The following is a 14,589-nucleotide window of genomic DNA, read 5'->3' as shown; positions in this document are numbered from 1 at the left end:
GATGATGTTACCTAGTTTGGGTAATGAAATATCTGCAAGAAAACCACCAACCTCAGAGAGCACCAAGAACCCCACAGTTCAACCCTGAACTTCAAACTCTTCTAACTGTAAATACACAATCTGGACACCAGTCAGTCCTTTTAAAGCATTTCAGCACGCCTGGAAAAAGTGCCTCATCTTCACCTGTCCTTTCTCCTCCAAGGAGAGGTTGACCATGTCCAAGCACGATTCCTTTCAAATGGAATCAATGGAACCCCCTCGAACTGAAGGAGCTTCTTGGACGACAAGCAAAATGTTTTCCAGAACAAAACGCCGAGAAAGTCCAGTTGCCTTTTGGAAAAGGACCTTTGGGACAACCATAGCAGAATAACAAAGTTGGGAGGGACCTTGGAGGTCTTCTAGTCCAACAACCTGCTCAGGCAGGAAACCCTACCTACACCATTTCAGACAAATGGTTGTCCACGCTCAAAAACTTCCAGGCTTGGAGCATTCACAACTTCCGGAGGCAAGTTGTTCCACTGGTTAATTGTTGTCACTATCAGGAAATTTCTCCTGAGTTCCAGCTTTGATCTCTCCTTGATTAGTTTCCATCCGTTGCTTCTTGTCTTGCCTTCAGGTGCTTTGGAAAATAGCTTGACCCCCTCTTCTTTGTGGCAGCCCCTCAAATATTGGAACACTGCTATCATGTCATCCCTGGTCCCTTTTTCCCCCCCACTAGACTACCTGCACCTAGTCATATGATTTAGCCTCCAGGACCCTGATCATCTTTGTTGCTCTTCTCTGCACTCTTTCCAAAGTCACCATTTCAGACAAATGGTTGTCCAGTCCCTTCTTAAAAACTTCCAGCGTTGGAGCATTCACAGCTTCTGGAGGCAGGTTGTTCCACTGGTTAATTGTTCTAACTGTTAGGAAATTTCTCCTTAGTTCCAGGTTGCTTCTCTCCTTGGTTAGTTTCCATCTGTTGCTTCTTGTCCTGCCTTTGGGCGCTTTGGAGAAGAGCTTGCCTCCCTCTTCTTTGTGGCAGCTCCTGAGATATTGGAAGACTGCTATCATGACACCCCTTGTCCTTCTCTTCATTAAACCAGACATACCCATTCCCTGCAACCGTTCCTTATATGTTTTAGCCTCCAGGCCCCTCCGACCATGACCTGGATGATTGACAATCTCCGTAGACACTGAGGAGCCATCTAGATGCCCAACGCCACCCTCTCCCTCTGGTGAAGGCAATGAGCTTGCTAGCTTCCGAGGGCAGCTGGTGTTCTAGAACCTGGTCATGTCAAGGGCCTCATTATGGGGAGGGGGTTCTGGAACCCCTGGACCAATCACACCCTTTTTTCCAAGAGGAGGGTTAAAGTGGAAGGCCTGGCAGCTCTTCCCGGTGCCTCCCCCTCTTTGAAAAAATGGATGATGCCTCTGCTTCGGCAGGGTACCCCTATCGCCACATGGAGCGGAAAATGAGTGCGATGGCCTGTACGGTCTTCAACGAACTTCGGCTGGAAGGGAAGCTCTGCGATGTCATCATCAAAGTCAACGGGTGTGAATTCAATGCTCATAAGAACATTCTCTGTAGCTGCAGCTCTTATTTTCGGTCAGTGCTCCCTGTCTCTTGAAAGGGATGTAAGCAGCCAGCCAGGCAGACATCAGGGCAAATAAGCATTGGATGATGGATTCTCTCATCTGGACAGCCTAATGGTTGTAGCTACCTGGAGTGGCCTCTAGCCAGACTGGTGGCATATAAGTTTAATAATAAATAAACAGACCTTTTTGGCCCTGATTCTAGGAGTGAGAAATTCAAAATGTGAGGATCTTTGTGCAGATCCCAAAAGGTGCTTCCCCCCAAAAAAAAGGTAACTGCACCTTCCTTCCTCCCTTTTTCTTCCTTCCTTCCTTCCTTCCTTCCTTCCTTCCTTCCTCCCTCCCTCCCTCCCTCCCTCCCTCCCTCCCTCCCTCCTTCCTTCCTTTCTTTCTTTCTTTCTTTTTCTTTCTTTCTTTCTTTCTTTCTTTCTTTCTTTCTTTCTTTCTTTCTTTCTTTCTTTCTTTCTTTCTTTCTTTCTTTCTTTCTTTTCCTTTGAAAATGTTTCACTTCTCATCCAAGAAGCTTCTTGAGTTGTAAGCTTCTTGGATGAGAAGCAAAATGCTTTCAAAAAACAACACACAAAGTCCAGTTGTGGGGGTTTTTTTTGGGAAAAATGTGCCTTTGGGACAACCGTGACCTGGAAGACGGAGAATCTCCACAGGTGTCTGTGGGGAAGAGTCTTTAGCCTCCTTGGAAATAACTCAGCCTTTAAAGTAAAACCCACAGATAAAGCATTTTAAGAAAAGATATTTGCCTTCTCGGTCTAAATAACATTCTAAAATAAAGAAGGGAGACTTTTAACTCTTCAACATTTGTACAGCTTGTGGACCCAAGGGATGTTCAATAACTGCTGTGCAAAAACAACAAGAACAACCACCCCATAATGCACAAGATGGAATCACAAAAAGCAAGAAGTGAGAATCTAGAGCAGTTTGCTCCACATTGGCAACCTCCAGATGTAATTATACACTACAATTAGAAAACATCTGGAGAACATCAAATTTGGGAAAGCTGATATACAAAAGGCAGACGGGGTTTGAATCTTGCTTTTTTAGGTGGGAAAATGGATCCCATAGAAATGATTTTAGGATATTGTGAGATCTAGCCAGAAATTTGTTTGCTTCCATCCCTCTACAGAATATCAGAGTTGGAAGGGACCTTGAAGGCTTTCTAGTCCGACCCCCTGCTCAAGCAGGAAACCCTATACCATTTGAGATAAATGGTTCTCCAATCTCTTCTTAAAACACTTCAGTGTTGGAGCATCCACAACTTCTGGAGGCAAGAGGTTCCACTGGTTAATTGTTGTAATTCTTCAAGAAATTCCTCCTTAGTTCTAGGTTGCTTCTCTCCTTGATTAGTTTCCATCCGTTGCTTCTGGTCCTGCCCTCCGGTGTTTTGGAGAACAGGTTGACCCCTCTCTTCTAGAAGAGAATATGCTGGCACCCCAAAAATAACTTAATGGGATATAGTGATTAAGGCATTAGAGCAGAAGGAAAAGACCTACCCCCAGTTGAGAAATGATCTATGGTGCTTAAACGTTTGCAAACCCTTTTTTGAATGTTCAATACTTCCTTATAAATGCAACCTAATATGTGACCTGCTTTCCACTTAACTCCAAAAACGGGATAAAGAGAACGCAGTTGAGCTGATGAATCACAAACGTTCTACCTCTTCATGGATTTATTAAGGAATTTTTTTTTCTGTGTTTGTTTCTTTGTTTATTTATTTGGTTTCTAGAGCTGCCCACCCCAACAAATGTCTCTGGACAGCGCATAAGACACAGAAACGATTAAAACAGTATGAAATAAATACGCATGGCACCAAGTAAAACTGTTACTACGGATGTTAACACAGTGAGGAAAGAGCCCAAGTTAAATTTTTGTGTCTCAAGCACCTTAATCAAATAGGAGAGAGAGAGAAAGACTTAATGTTTAAAGCGAATTTTGTTAATCATTTTTGAAGCCTGCACATCCTTAGAAACAAAACAGGCCACAAATAGCTTTCAAATTTGTCTCAAAAGTATAAGAGAGACAGTAGGAAAAGAAACTAACCAGTCTGAAACCCAGTCTGCTAGTTAAGTCAACAGGCTAGAAAGTGGGAGACGGTGAATTCTAGTTCCACCTTAGCCACGAAAGCCAGCTGGCTGACTTTGGGCTAGACATTCTCTCATTCATTCACCGGGTGCCGGTTGTGGGAGAAAAATAGGAGGGGGAAAATGTATTGGATAGGTTCGCCGCCTTGTGTTATAAATAGATGGTTATATGTTTATTTTTAGGGTTTTATATTTATTTTTAAAGTTATATAATTTCCTTTTGAGAGTGGGCATCAGAATTTCCTTTTTTTAAAAAAATGCATGTATTGTGTTCGCAAGGTACGCGGTGGTTCAGTGGGTTAGGATGCTGAGCTTGTCGATCAGAAGGTCGGCAGTTTGGCAGGTCAAATCCCGAGTGCCACATAGAGTGAGTGCCTGTTACTCGTCCCAGCTTCTGCCCACCTAGCAGTTCAAAAGCACATAAAAATGCAAATAGAAAAATAGGGACCACTACGGTGGGAAGGTAACAGCGTTCCGTGCGCCTTTGGCGTCTAGTCATGCCGGCCACATGACCACGGAGACATCCTCGGACAAGCGCTGGCTCTTCGGCTTTGAAACGGAGATGAGCACCGGCCCCTAGAGTCAGAAACAACTAGCATGCATGTGTGGGGGAACCTTTACCTTTACCTTTTTAGTGTGTTTGCAGAAAAAAGTGACAATAAAGAGTATCTTAAATAAACAAATCAGCAGGCAAGCAAGCAAACTGGAACCATTTCATTAAGCCGAGGGTCTCCAAACTTGGTAACTTTTAAGATTTGTGGACTTCCAACTCCCAGAATTCCCCAGGAATTCCGGGAGTTGAAGTCCATAAATCTTAAAAGTTACCAAGTTTGGACACCCCTGCATTAAAAAAGCCAACACTGCCCCTTTGAGGCCCAGCCCCGTGACTCTTGCGCTTCTCTTTCAGAGCTCTCTTTACCAGTAGTTGGAACAACTCCGAAAAAAAGATATATAATATTCCTGGTATTACCCCAGATATGATGAAGCTCATTATTGAATACGCCTACACAAGGACAGTGCCCATTACGGTGGACAATGTGGAGCGGCTCCTGGTGGCTGCCGACCAGTTTGACGTGATGGGCATCGTCAGGGCCTGCTCTGATTTTATGAAGTCTCAGCTCTGCCTGGAGAATTGCATCGGCATCTGCAAATTCACCGAGTATTACTACTGCCCAGAGCTACGTCAGGCCGCCTATATGTTCATCCTGCACAACTTTGAGGAAATGGTAAAAGCGTCTACTGAATTCCTGGAGCTCTCGGTCAATGAGTTTAAGGACATCATTGAAAAGGATGAACTCAACGTGAAGCAGGAAGATGCAGTCTTTGAAGCCATTCTCAAGTGGATCGCCCACGAACCCAACCGCAAACAGCACATGGCGGTCCTACTACCGAAGGTGAGTCTTGGTCAACGGCCACCTTATGCTGGCTATTATGCAGTCACAGTCTGCCGTGAACTGTGGGGTGGGGGAACGAATGAAAGGGGAGGCTTGGGGGAAAACGAAAGTAGAAGCTGCCTTGAGACGCCGCTTCAAGGTCTACACAGCTGGGCAGAAATAGGGAGCTGCATACCAACCTGGGCTCAGATTTGGGTCCTCATTTTATCCACCTCGGAAGGATGGAAGGCTGAGTCAACCTTCAGCCAGTCAGAATTGAACTGCTGGCAGTGGGCAGAGTTAGCCTGCAATACTGCATTCTAACCACTGCGTCACCACGTTTCTTAATCTTAAAGACTCCCAATCAGGTAAAGCTGAGTTTGAAAGTTGAGCCATGGCAACTGGACTTATTTTCATTAGTTCCATTAGTTCCCGTTGCTGTGACTCGCCTCCCAGACAGCTTTTCCTGGATGATTGAGCATCTCCATCGCCCCATTGTCTTCTTGACCTTCCTTTCTCCGCCCAAAATCTGCAATGTTCTCAACCTTCCTCCTGTCTTTGAAGGTCCGCCTGGCCTTGATGCACGCGGAATACTTCATGAACAATGTCAAAATGCATGATTACGTGAAGGACAGCGAGGAGTGCAAGCCCATCGTGATCGATGCCCTCAAAGCCATGTACGATCTGAACATGAACGGCCCTTCGAGTTCCGACTTCACCAATCCACTGATGAGACCCCGGCTCCCCTATGCCATCCTATTTGCCATCGGTGGCTGGAGTGGGGGGAGCCCAACCAATGCAATCGAGACATACGACGCCCGGGCAGATCGTTGGGTGAACGTGACTTGCCAGCAGGAGAGTCCCCGGGCGTACCACGGGGCTGCCTACCTGAAGGGCTACGTCTACATCATTGGCGGGTTTGACAGCGTGGACTATTTCAACAGCGTCAAGAGGTTTGAGCCCATCAAAAAGAGCTGGCATCAGGTGGCTCCCATGCACTCTAGGCGCTGCTACGTTAGCGTCACCGTCCTTGACAACTTCATCTATGCCATGGGGGGCTTTGACGGCTACGTGCGCCTCAACACGGCAGAGAGGTATGAGCCCGAAACCAACCAGTGGACCCTGATCGCCCCCATGCATGAGCAGAGGAGTGACGCAAGTGCCACAACGCTCTACGGAAAGGTAAATATACTGCTGAGTTTTTCAGCAGTGCATACAGTTGACAGAGGCTACGCGCGTTCGTGTGTTGGATCTTTCACGGGAAAGGTTAATACCACTTTATCACACCTTGATAAGACCACACTTAGAATACGGCATCCAGTTTTGGTCACCACAATGTAAAAAAGATGTTGAGTCTCTAGAAAGAGTGCAGAGAAGAGCGACAAAGGTTATCGGGGGACTGGAGGCTAAAACACATAAGGAACGGTTGCTGGAATTGGGAATGTCTAGAGTCTAATGAAGAGAAGGATGAGGGGGGACATGATAGTAGTGTTCCAATATCTCAGGGGTTGCCACATGGAAGAGGCAGTCAAGCTATTCTCCAGAGCCCCTGAAGGCAGGACAAGAAACAACGAATGGAAACTAATCAAGGAGAGAAGCAACTTAGAACTAAAGAGAATTTCCTAACAGTTAGAGTAATTAACCAGTGGAACAACCTGCCTACAGAAGTGGTGACTGCTCCAACACTGGAAGTTTTTAAGAGGAGATTGGACAACCATTTGTCTGAAATGGTATAGGGTTTCCTACCTGAGCAGGGGGTTGGACTGGAAGACCTCCAAGGTCCCTTCCAATTCTGTCATTCTGTTGTCCTGTTATTTCCCTCTTTGACAACAAAAACGTAAGAGTTTTTGCATCAAACCAATTCACACCCTCAGTTTCTTTCTAATATAGGAAGTCTTCGATTTACAAGGGGGGGGGGCAGAATTTCCACCATTGAGCCAGGTGGTTGTTAAGCGATTTTGCTGCTTTTTTGTTTTGGCTGTGGCTGGTAAGTGAATCACTGCAATTGTAAAATGGATCACGTTCTAGTTAAGCGAATCCAGCTTTCTCTTTTTTTTTATTGAAAAGTTTTAAAATACATTTTATCTTTAACAATCCCCCCCTCCCCCTCCCCTACCTATCCCTCCCTACCCCTACCCCCCCTTTCCCCCCCCCCCGACTTCCCAGAGCTAAGTACAGGGTATAAAAACAAAGAACAATCATAAACATCCATATGCTACCAACAATAAATTCTTAAATCTATCACTCTCTAGCTCATATAAGATAACTACAAACAATACTAATATTTCATATAGAGAGAGAAGAAAAAAAAAACAAAATAGAAAGGAAGACTTATTCAAATGCTAAATGAAACTTTTTAGTCCCGTATTTCTTCTGGATATATTCAATCCATTTTTTCCACTCCATAATATAACGTTCTTGCGAATGATCTTTCAAATAAGCCGAAATCTTTGCCATTTCTGCCAGAAACCTTTAAAGTCCATTCTTCTATAGTCGGCAGTTCCTCCTTCTTCCAATACTGACCTATTAAAAGTCTTGCTGCTGTAACTAAATTTAACATCAACTTAGTGTCCACAACAGTAGCATCTGTAATTATACCCAACAAAAAGAATTGCGGACAAAACTTTATCTTTTGCTTGAAGATCTTCTGCATATTCCACCAAATTTTTATCCAAAAAGCCTTGACCTTTTTACAAGTCCACCATATGTGAAAATATGTTGCATCTTCACCACCACACCTCCAGCATTTTGGCTGATAGTTCGGATACATACTTGCAAGCTTTTTAGGATCTAAATGCCATCTATAAAACATTTTATAAAAGTTCTCTCTTAAGTTTTGAGCTTGTGTAAATTTTACGTTCCTCACCCAGATCTTTTCCCACGTATCCATTGTAATAACTTCTTGGATGTTCTGGGCCCATTTTATCATACAGTCTTTAACCAGTTCTGTTTCTGAATCAATTTCTATCAATGCAAGATATATCAGTTTGATATGTGCTGGACCCTGATTTCTAATTTGCTTTATCAAATTTTCATCAGTCATTGCAAAACCAGTTTTCTGATCTTCTTTCCACCTGGCCCATAGTTGAGTATATTGAAACCAGGTTTGAACAATCTTCTCATCTCGCAAGAAATTATATGATTTTAAACACCATACACTTCTTTCCAAGCTTAAAATCTCCTTATACGTGGTCACGTCATGTTTGAAACCAACATTTATGTTTTCTATTGCGTGTTTTGGAATTGCCCACAATGGTATCTTACAGTCTAACTTGTATCTATACTTCTTCCAAACTCTCAACAATGCCTGTCTTAAAATATGCACTTTAAACACATTATCTACCTTCTTATCATACAACAAATATGCATGCCAGCCAAATAACAAGTCGTGGCCCTCAAGATTTAATAATCTCTCTTGTGTCAAATTAATCCAATCACTTATCCCTGCTAACGCAGCAGCTTCATAATATAATTTAAGATTGGGCATTTTAAGACCACCTCTTTCACGAGTATCCTGCATAATCTTAAGTTTAACTCGTGGCCTTTTCCCTGCCCAAACAAATTTATTGATACCCCGTTGCCATTCTTCCAAATTAGAATCTTTCTTAAGAACCGGTAACATTTGAAATAAGAATAAAAATTTAGGCAGGACATTCATTTTCACTGCTGCGATTCTTCCCAACAAAGACAATTGCAATTTTTCCCAACTCTCCATTTCTTTTTGAATTTTTCCCCATAGTTTTTCATAGTTATTTTTATATAGCTTTCTCTTTTTGATTGCTTGTCGGAGATCAGGTAGAAAGGTCAAAAATGGCAAAGGCTTGGCCCCTGGGTGCTTGAACCATTGTAAATACAAAGAAGTTGTCTAAATTTTGATCAAGTGACTCTGGGAAGGCCACAATGTGGGGATGCTGCAAAGTGCAAGGGCCTGCCGTAAAAAGCTCTTTTGTCAGTCCCATTGTAACTTTGAATGCTTGCGAAAGAAACGGGTTGTAAATCGAGGATTATCTGTATCGGAGAATCAAATTATAATTGCACTTAACCTTCATTCATCTTTAAAGTCAGGGCAACTGTATGGTGTTCCTTTTGGATGCACCCCTTTTGATTTTGGAGTGTGCCACTTAAAGATCAACAGTGGTTTCCTGGCTGAGAAAAAAAAATCACCTCTCTTTCCCCCCCCCCCCAATTCTTATCCTTGTACATTTCCCAAAAGCTGCTATTAGGGCGAACATTACCAATTTATTTTGAAAGAGAGAAAGAAAAGAAGGCAGAAACAAAATGGACCAAAAATGGATCAAGGTGAGCTTAAGAAGCTGACAATAAGTTCGATTTCTCTTTTACATCAAATTCAGGTGAACATGAGGTGGAACGTCATTCTCACAACCAGGAATGCCCTGAATAAACTCAGTCTAAGTAAAATTCAAATAGCTCACCTGAACCATCTGGGGTTTCTCGCGTCAGGGTAACAGATGAAACTCCAGCTTGCAGCTCTTTAAAGCAGCTATGCTATCCCAGGAAAAGTTGCAGTTGCTTTAATGAGCTGAAGACGGGTCAATTCATACTCCTGGGAAGTCTGAAGCATCTTTTTTTGGGAACTGAATTCGAGGCATCACAGACTTTCCATTGCCTTAAGAGAGCCTTCCTCTACTCTGGACAAGGAAGAAAACCGTGATTTGAGTTAGGCACTCAAACAAGCATTGATGCTCCTATAAATTAAGAGATTAGAAATTGGACATACCCGGAGTTAACCATGTTGTAGGATGGGCCCAAGTTCATATTATAGAACAAGCCAACAGCACAGAGATAACCTGCATTATAAACCCTAATTCTCTCCAGGTTCTACACCTTACATTGACTTCCAACCTTTTCAATGTCATTATGAATATCAGAGGTCCCCAACCTTTTGAGCACCAGGGACCGCTTCGGTGGAGAGAGGTTTTTTTGCGGACCGGAGGGTGCATGGTTTTGTGTGCTGCCTGCATCCCACGGATGGGGCTTTGCTTGTTCGTGCGGACCGGTTGCTGGCATGCTGCAGACCGGTACTGATCCACAGCCCAGGGGTTGGGGACCCCTGAACTAGGCAATGTCAGCGTGTTAAAGCATCCTTAAATTGCTAGCTTAGTGTTAAGGGCAAATGCAGACAATGGTTACAATAGCCATGCTTGTAAAGCAGAGATCCCCAATCTTTTGGGCATCAGGGACCGGTTCCGTGGAAAAAGGTTCTTCCATGAATAGGAGGGTGTGTGGTTTTGTGTGCTGCCTGCATCCCGCGGATGGGGCTTTGCTTGTTTCTGCGGACCGGTTGCTGGCATGCTGCGGACCGGTAGTGCTCCATGGACCTGGGGTTGGGGACCCCTGATCTATATGAATAACACCCTTCCAACATTCTCAGTGCCGGCATGCGTACAATTAACTCCCTGCCTCCTCCTTTATCTTTTTCTTGCCAATACTAGGTCTATATTTGCGGTGGTTTCAATGGGAACGAGTGTCTCTTCACGGCGGAAGTCTACGATGCCAAAGTTGATCAGTGGAGTTTGATTGCCCCCATGCGAAGCAGGCGCAGTGGGATTGGCGTGATTGCGTACGGAGAACACATCTATGCAGTAAGGCTGGGGTCGTCTTAGGCTGGCAGCGGCAGGCGAGCCTGCAGCTGGTTGATAATGGTTGCTAGGACCATGCCCCTTTGCTTGGTCCAGGGCACCTTTCTGCAATCCCTTCTAAGCGCCGTTGGGAAACAACTCCTGGATGGTGCTCATGCATTTCACCACATCTGGAGGCCTGCAGAGTGGTCAGGCTTGTTTTGAGAGATTCAGACTAACAGAGTTGGAAGGGACCTTGGAGATCTTTCGGTCCAACCCACTTCTCAAGCAGGAAAAGCTACGTATGATTTCAGACAAACTGTGGTCCAATCTCTTCTTAAAAACCTCCGTGATGGAGCACCCACAACTTCTGGAGGCAAGCTGTTCCACTGATTAGCAAAAGCAATAACACTTATATACCACTTCACAGTGCTTTACAGCCAGTGGTGGGATTTAGCCAGTTCGCACCAGTTCAGCAGAACCGGTAGCTAATTTTTTGTTGCCCAGGCCCAGAATAGACTTCCAGAAGCGGCATCCACACAGAGAACCGGTTGTTCCCATATTTGAATCCCATCCAAGCGGTTTACAGAGTCAGCCTCTTGCCCCCAACAATCTGGGTCCTCATTTTACGGACCTTGGAAGGATGGAAGGCTGAGTTCACCTTGAGCCGGTCAGGATTGAATTCTTGGCAGTGGGCAGTTAGCCTGCAATACTGCATTCTAACCACTGGGGGTCCTTAATTAATGTACATGCCAGTTGCCAAGCATTCTGAATTTTGATCACACGGCGAATGGGATGCTGCAACAGTCTTTAAGTGTGAAAAACAGTTATCAGTCACTGTTTTCAGTGTCGTGGTAACTTTGAACGGTCACCAAACAAACATTTGTAAATCAAGGACTATCTTTAATTGCAATCTTCTTGGAACTGCTTAAAGAACACCATCTCTCTCCCAAGAAGCTTCCACACCCATTTGCACTCTGATTCAGGTGACCCTGAGGGCACAGATCAACCCCCAAGTAGCCTCAATGGCTCTCAGAGAGAGTACTAAACGACCCAATGACTGCAAAGGAATATAAATCCTTCCATCCCTGCCCCTCACCATCCATTCAGGAACGAAGAAGCAAAACATCTTCCTCTAGGAGAAAACAAAATCCAGTTGCCTTTTGAAAAAGCACCTTGGAGACAGGGCTAGGGACCAGCTACGGAATTTTGGATTTTCTCCATCCACCTGTCATTGGCGGGGGGGGGGGGCAAAGGCTTGGTCTGATTTTTTATTTTATTTTATTTTATTTTATTTTTTGCTTTCTGCAGGTTGGCGGTTTTGATGGCGCCAACCGCCTTCGGAGCGCCGAGGCCTACAATCCCATTGCCAACACCTGGCGCACCATCCCGACCATGTTCAACCCTCGGAGCAATTTTGGCATCGAAGTGGTGGACGACCTGCTGTTTGTGGTGGGCGGCTTCAATGGCTTCACGACCACGTTCAACGTTGAGTGTTACGATAAGAAGACAGACGAGTGGTATGATGCCCATGACATGAGCATCTACCGCAGTGCACTGAGCTGCTGCGTGGTCCCAGGCCTGCCCAGAGAGACGAGGTCAAATATTCGTCCTCCATTAGTACACTCCCGGTGTGAAAAATTGCTCCTTGACTAATAAAGCCCTCTAAGCAAGAACTAGAACCAAAACTAATACTGAAAGATATATGTGCACCCACAGTTGTTGTTATTACCCCTGTGTTGTTGAAATGTACACATACTGCATTTTTTGCAATTATTTATTAGTGTATTTTTTATTTAATAGGTTTATTAAACTTATATACCATTCCAATTAACAAATAATTCTGAGCTGCTGGTACACCTCTTTCAGTGGTCAAGTCAAAAAGACACCAATTCAGAATAACAATTGCAATAATATTTCATTCGAAGAAAGAAAGGCTAGGATTGAAAAAGCAGAAAGCTTTCTACAGAAGGAGCTCTCATCTTTCAGAACCCACAGGCTAGATGCCACATCTTAATGGCTTTACAGAACAACAGAAACACAGGGAACTGATCTCTGTAGAATATTATTTCAGAGAAATGAGGCAGCATTCTAGAAGGCATGGCCTGAGGTCCCTGTAGATAATATTCCATAATGTTATTTATAATGTGTTTTTTTAATCGGCTGTGGTTTGACAATGTACGATTTCAACTGGCAGGTGCTTTGCTAGTAAACATTGTTTTTTCAGTGTTTCTATGTTGTAAGGTGCACAGAGTCATTGGATACGACATGGAGGGCAAATAAATTTTATGAATGGATGGATGAATGAATGAATGAATGTAGGAACTCTAAAATAACCCAGCTTCTTGGATGTTATTGGATGGGCCACTGAATAAAGGACTTTAAAGGTTATAATTAACACCTTGAATTGCACTAGGGACAACAAGCAATCAGTGCCCTGAACTACTACCCATAACTACTCAAGTCACTGCATTTTGGATCAATTGTAGCCTCTCAAAGGCAGCCCCATGTTAGAGCGTACTGCAATAATCAAAACAAGTCTTGATCAAGGAATAAGTGATTATAAGCAGGGCATTTTGATCCAAAAGAGACCATGACTAGTACACAAGATGCAATATATAAAGGCTTCTAACTATGGTTAGTAAAAGTGCAGTAGACATTTTGGGCATAGGGAGGAAAGAGGCAAAGAAGAAATGTTTGAAAGCTACTTTATTGAATCAGGTTTATGTGACCACCCTGTGTTAACCTAATAGCTCTGGGCAGTTTGATAGGATTTTCATATACAAAAACAAAGTTTCCCAACTTTTTCCCACTATTTGTCCATCGGTCCCATGAGGAAAACCTCTGGGAGATCATGAATTCCAGTTCCACTTTAGGCATGAAGTCAGTTGGATGACCTTGGGCCAGTCCTTCTCCCTCTGCCTTAGAAAGCAAGTCATGGCAAATCACTGCTAGGGGAAAAAAAACTTGCCAGGAAAATTGCAGAGATTAGTCCAAGCAGTTGCCAGGAGTTGACACTAAGGCCCAATAACAACCTAATAACAAGGGGGCATTTACAGGACACACTCCTTTGCAAAATATTCATTGTTTGTATTCTTTTCCTAAATTCCTTATTTCTATATACCCACAGCAGAATGGGTGGAGAAAAAGAGTTTTAAGGCCAGAAAGGTTATGGATTCTGGCAAATGCTATAATGAATTAGACTTGACCCAATTCTTATTACTGTGTAGTCTGGAAGCAGCAGAATAAATCACTTTGCCCCCTGCCCCCCAAAAGGAGGAAGAGGATGGGCAGAAAAAATCCATCCAAGAACATTTCTAGGGTGTGGAACTGGATTAACTGAGGTTATTTGTTCAAAGGGTTGAAGAGAAAGAACTGAACCAACAGTGGCGCAAGCTCTTTTCAATTGTACTTAGTAAATATTGTATTTTCAGCTGAAAGCGTGTTCATTTCAAACAAAAAGTGTACGTACCAAATACCTCAGTGGTGCTGAGCTGAACACAGACCAAACCGACATCAAGCCCAGGTGACAAGCTGGTCAGTCAGGATTTTTTGTCACAAACTATGGAATGACAACCGCCTCCGTCAAAATAGAAACATGATCCAGATGCTGCGTTTGATCGTGTAAGATGGCGTTCATTGAGCTGAAAGTGTTCCCTGCCCCTGCAGGAAAAACACTAGGAAAATGATGATGATGATAATGAAGATGATGATACAAATAAATCATAAAACCAGATTAAGGTTAATAATCAGTAGCATTTACAAGGCATACATCATGGGTAATACAGCTATCTAGAGACTCCACACTGCAACCAAATGCCCAAGTATGGTGATACTGATAATATGTATTATAAATGCAAAAAAATATATTCCCTGTTCTGATAGGGAGTATTCTTAAATGTCTGAGAGCATAGTGTGTTTTATCTGGATCAGACACATACATTTCCCAATCACCATTCAGCATTTGAC

At 43.6% G+C, this 14,589-nt stretch overlaps 1 protein-coding gene across 1 annotated transcript; it reads left to right on the top strand.

The window, feature by feature from the left end:
- The first annotated feature begins 4,630 nt into the window (after window positions 1-4,630).
- LOC308664574 (kelch-like protein 10) lies at window positions 4,631-12,302 on the top strand. Its single transcript, XM_081321946.1, has 4 exons — window positions 4,631-5,062; window positions 5,606-6,223; window positions 10,495-10,644; window positions 11,932-12,302. Exons 1-4 carry the CDS (start codon window positions 4,646-4,648, stop codon window positions 12,274-12,276), a joined length of 1,530 nt encoding a protein of 509 aa, XP_081178072.1. The 5' UTR covers window positions 4,631-4,645; the 3' UTR covers window positions 12,277-12,302.
- Window positions 12,303-14,589: the final 2,287 nt, after the last annotated feature.

This window comes from Vipera berus (assembly GCF_964194415.1).
Source record: "Vipera berus genome assembly, chromosome: 2".
In the NCBI taxonomy this organism is placed as follows: domain Eukaryota; kingdom Metazoa; phylum Chordata; class Lepidosauria; order Squamata; family Viperidae; genus Vipera; species Vipera berus.
The sequence above is the reverse complement of the archived record's forward strand: the minus strand, read 5'-3'. Positions and strand labels throughout refer to the sequence as shown.

What these genes read in the sequence shown, in the direction of transcription:
- LOC308664574 (XM_081321946.1), top strand. Translation starts at nt 4,646, where the DNA reads ATGATGAAGCTCATTATTGAATACGCCTACACAAGGACAGTGCCCATT. An exon ending in CCACAACGCTCTACGGAAAG is followed by an intron (nt 6,224 to 10,494) that starts GTAAATATACTG and finishes TGCCAATACTAG; the next exon opens with GTCTATATTTGCGGTGGTTT. An exon ending in ACGGAGAACACATCTATGCA is followed by an intron (nt 10,645 to 11,931) that starts GTAAGGCTGGGG and finishes TGCTTTCTGCAG; the next exon opens with GTTGGCGGTTTTGATGGCGC.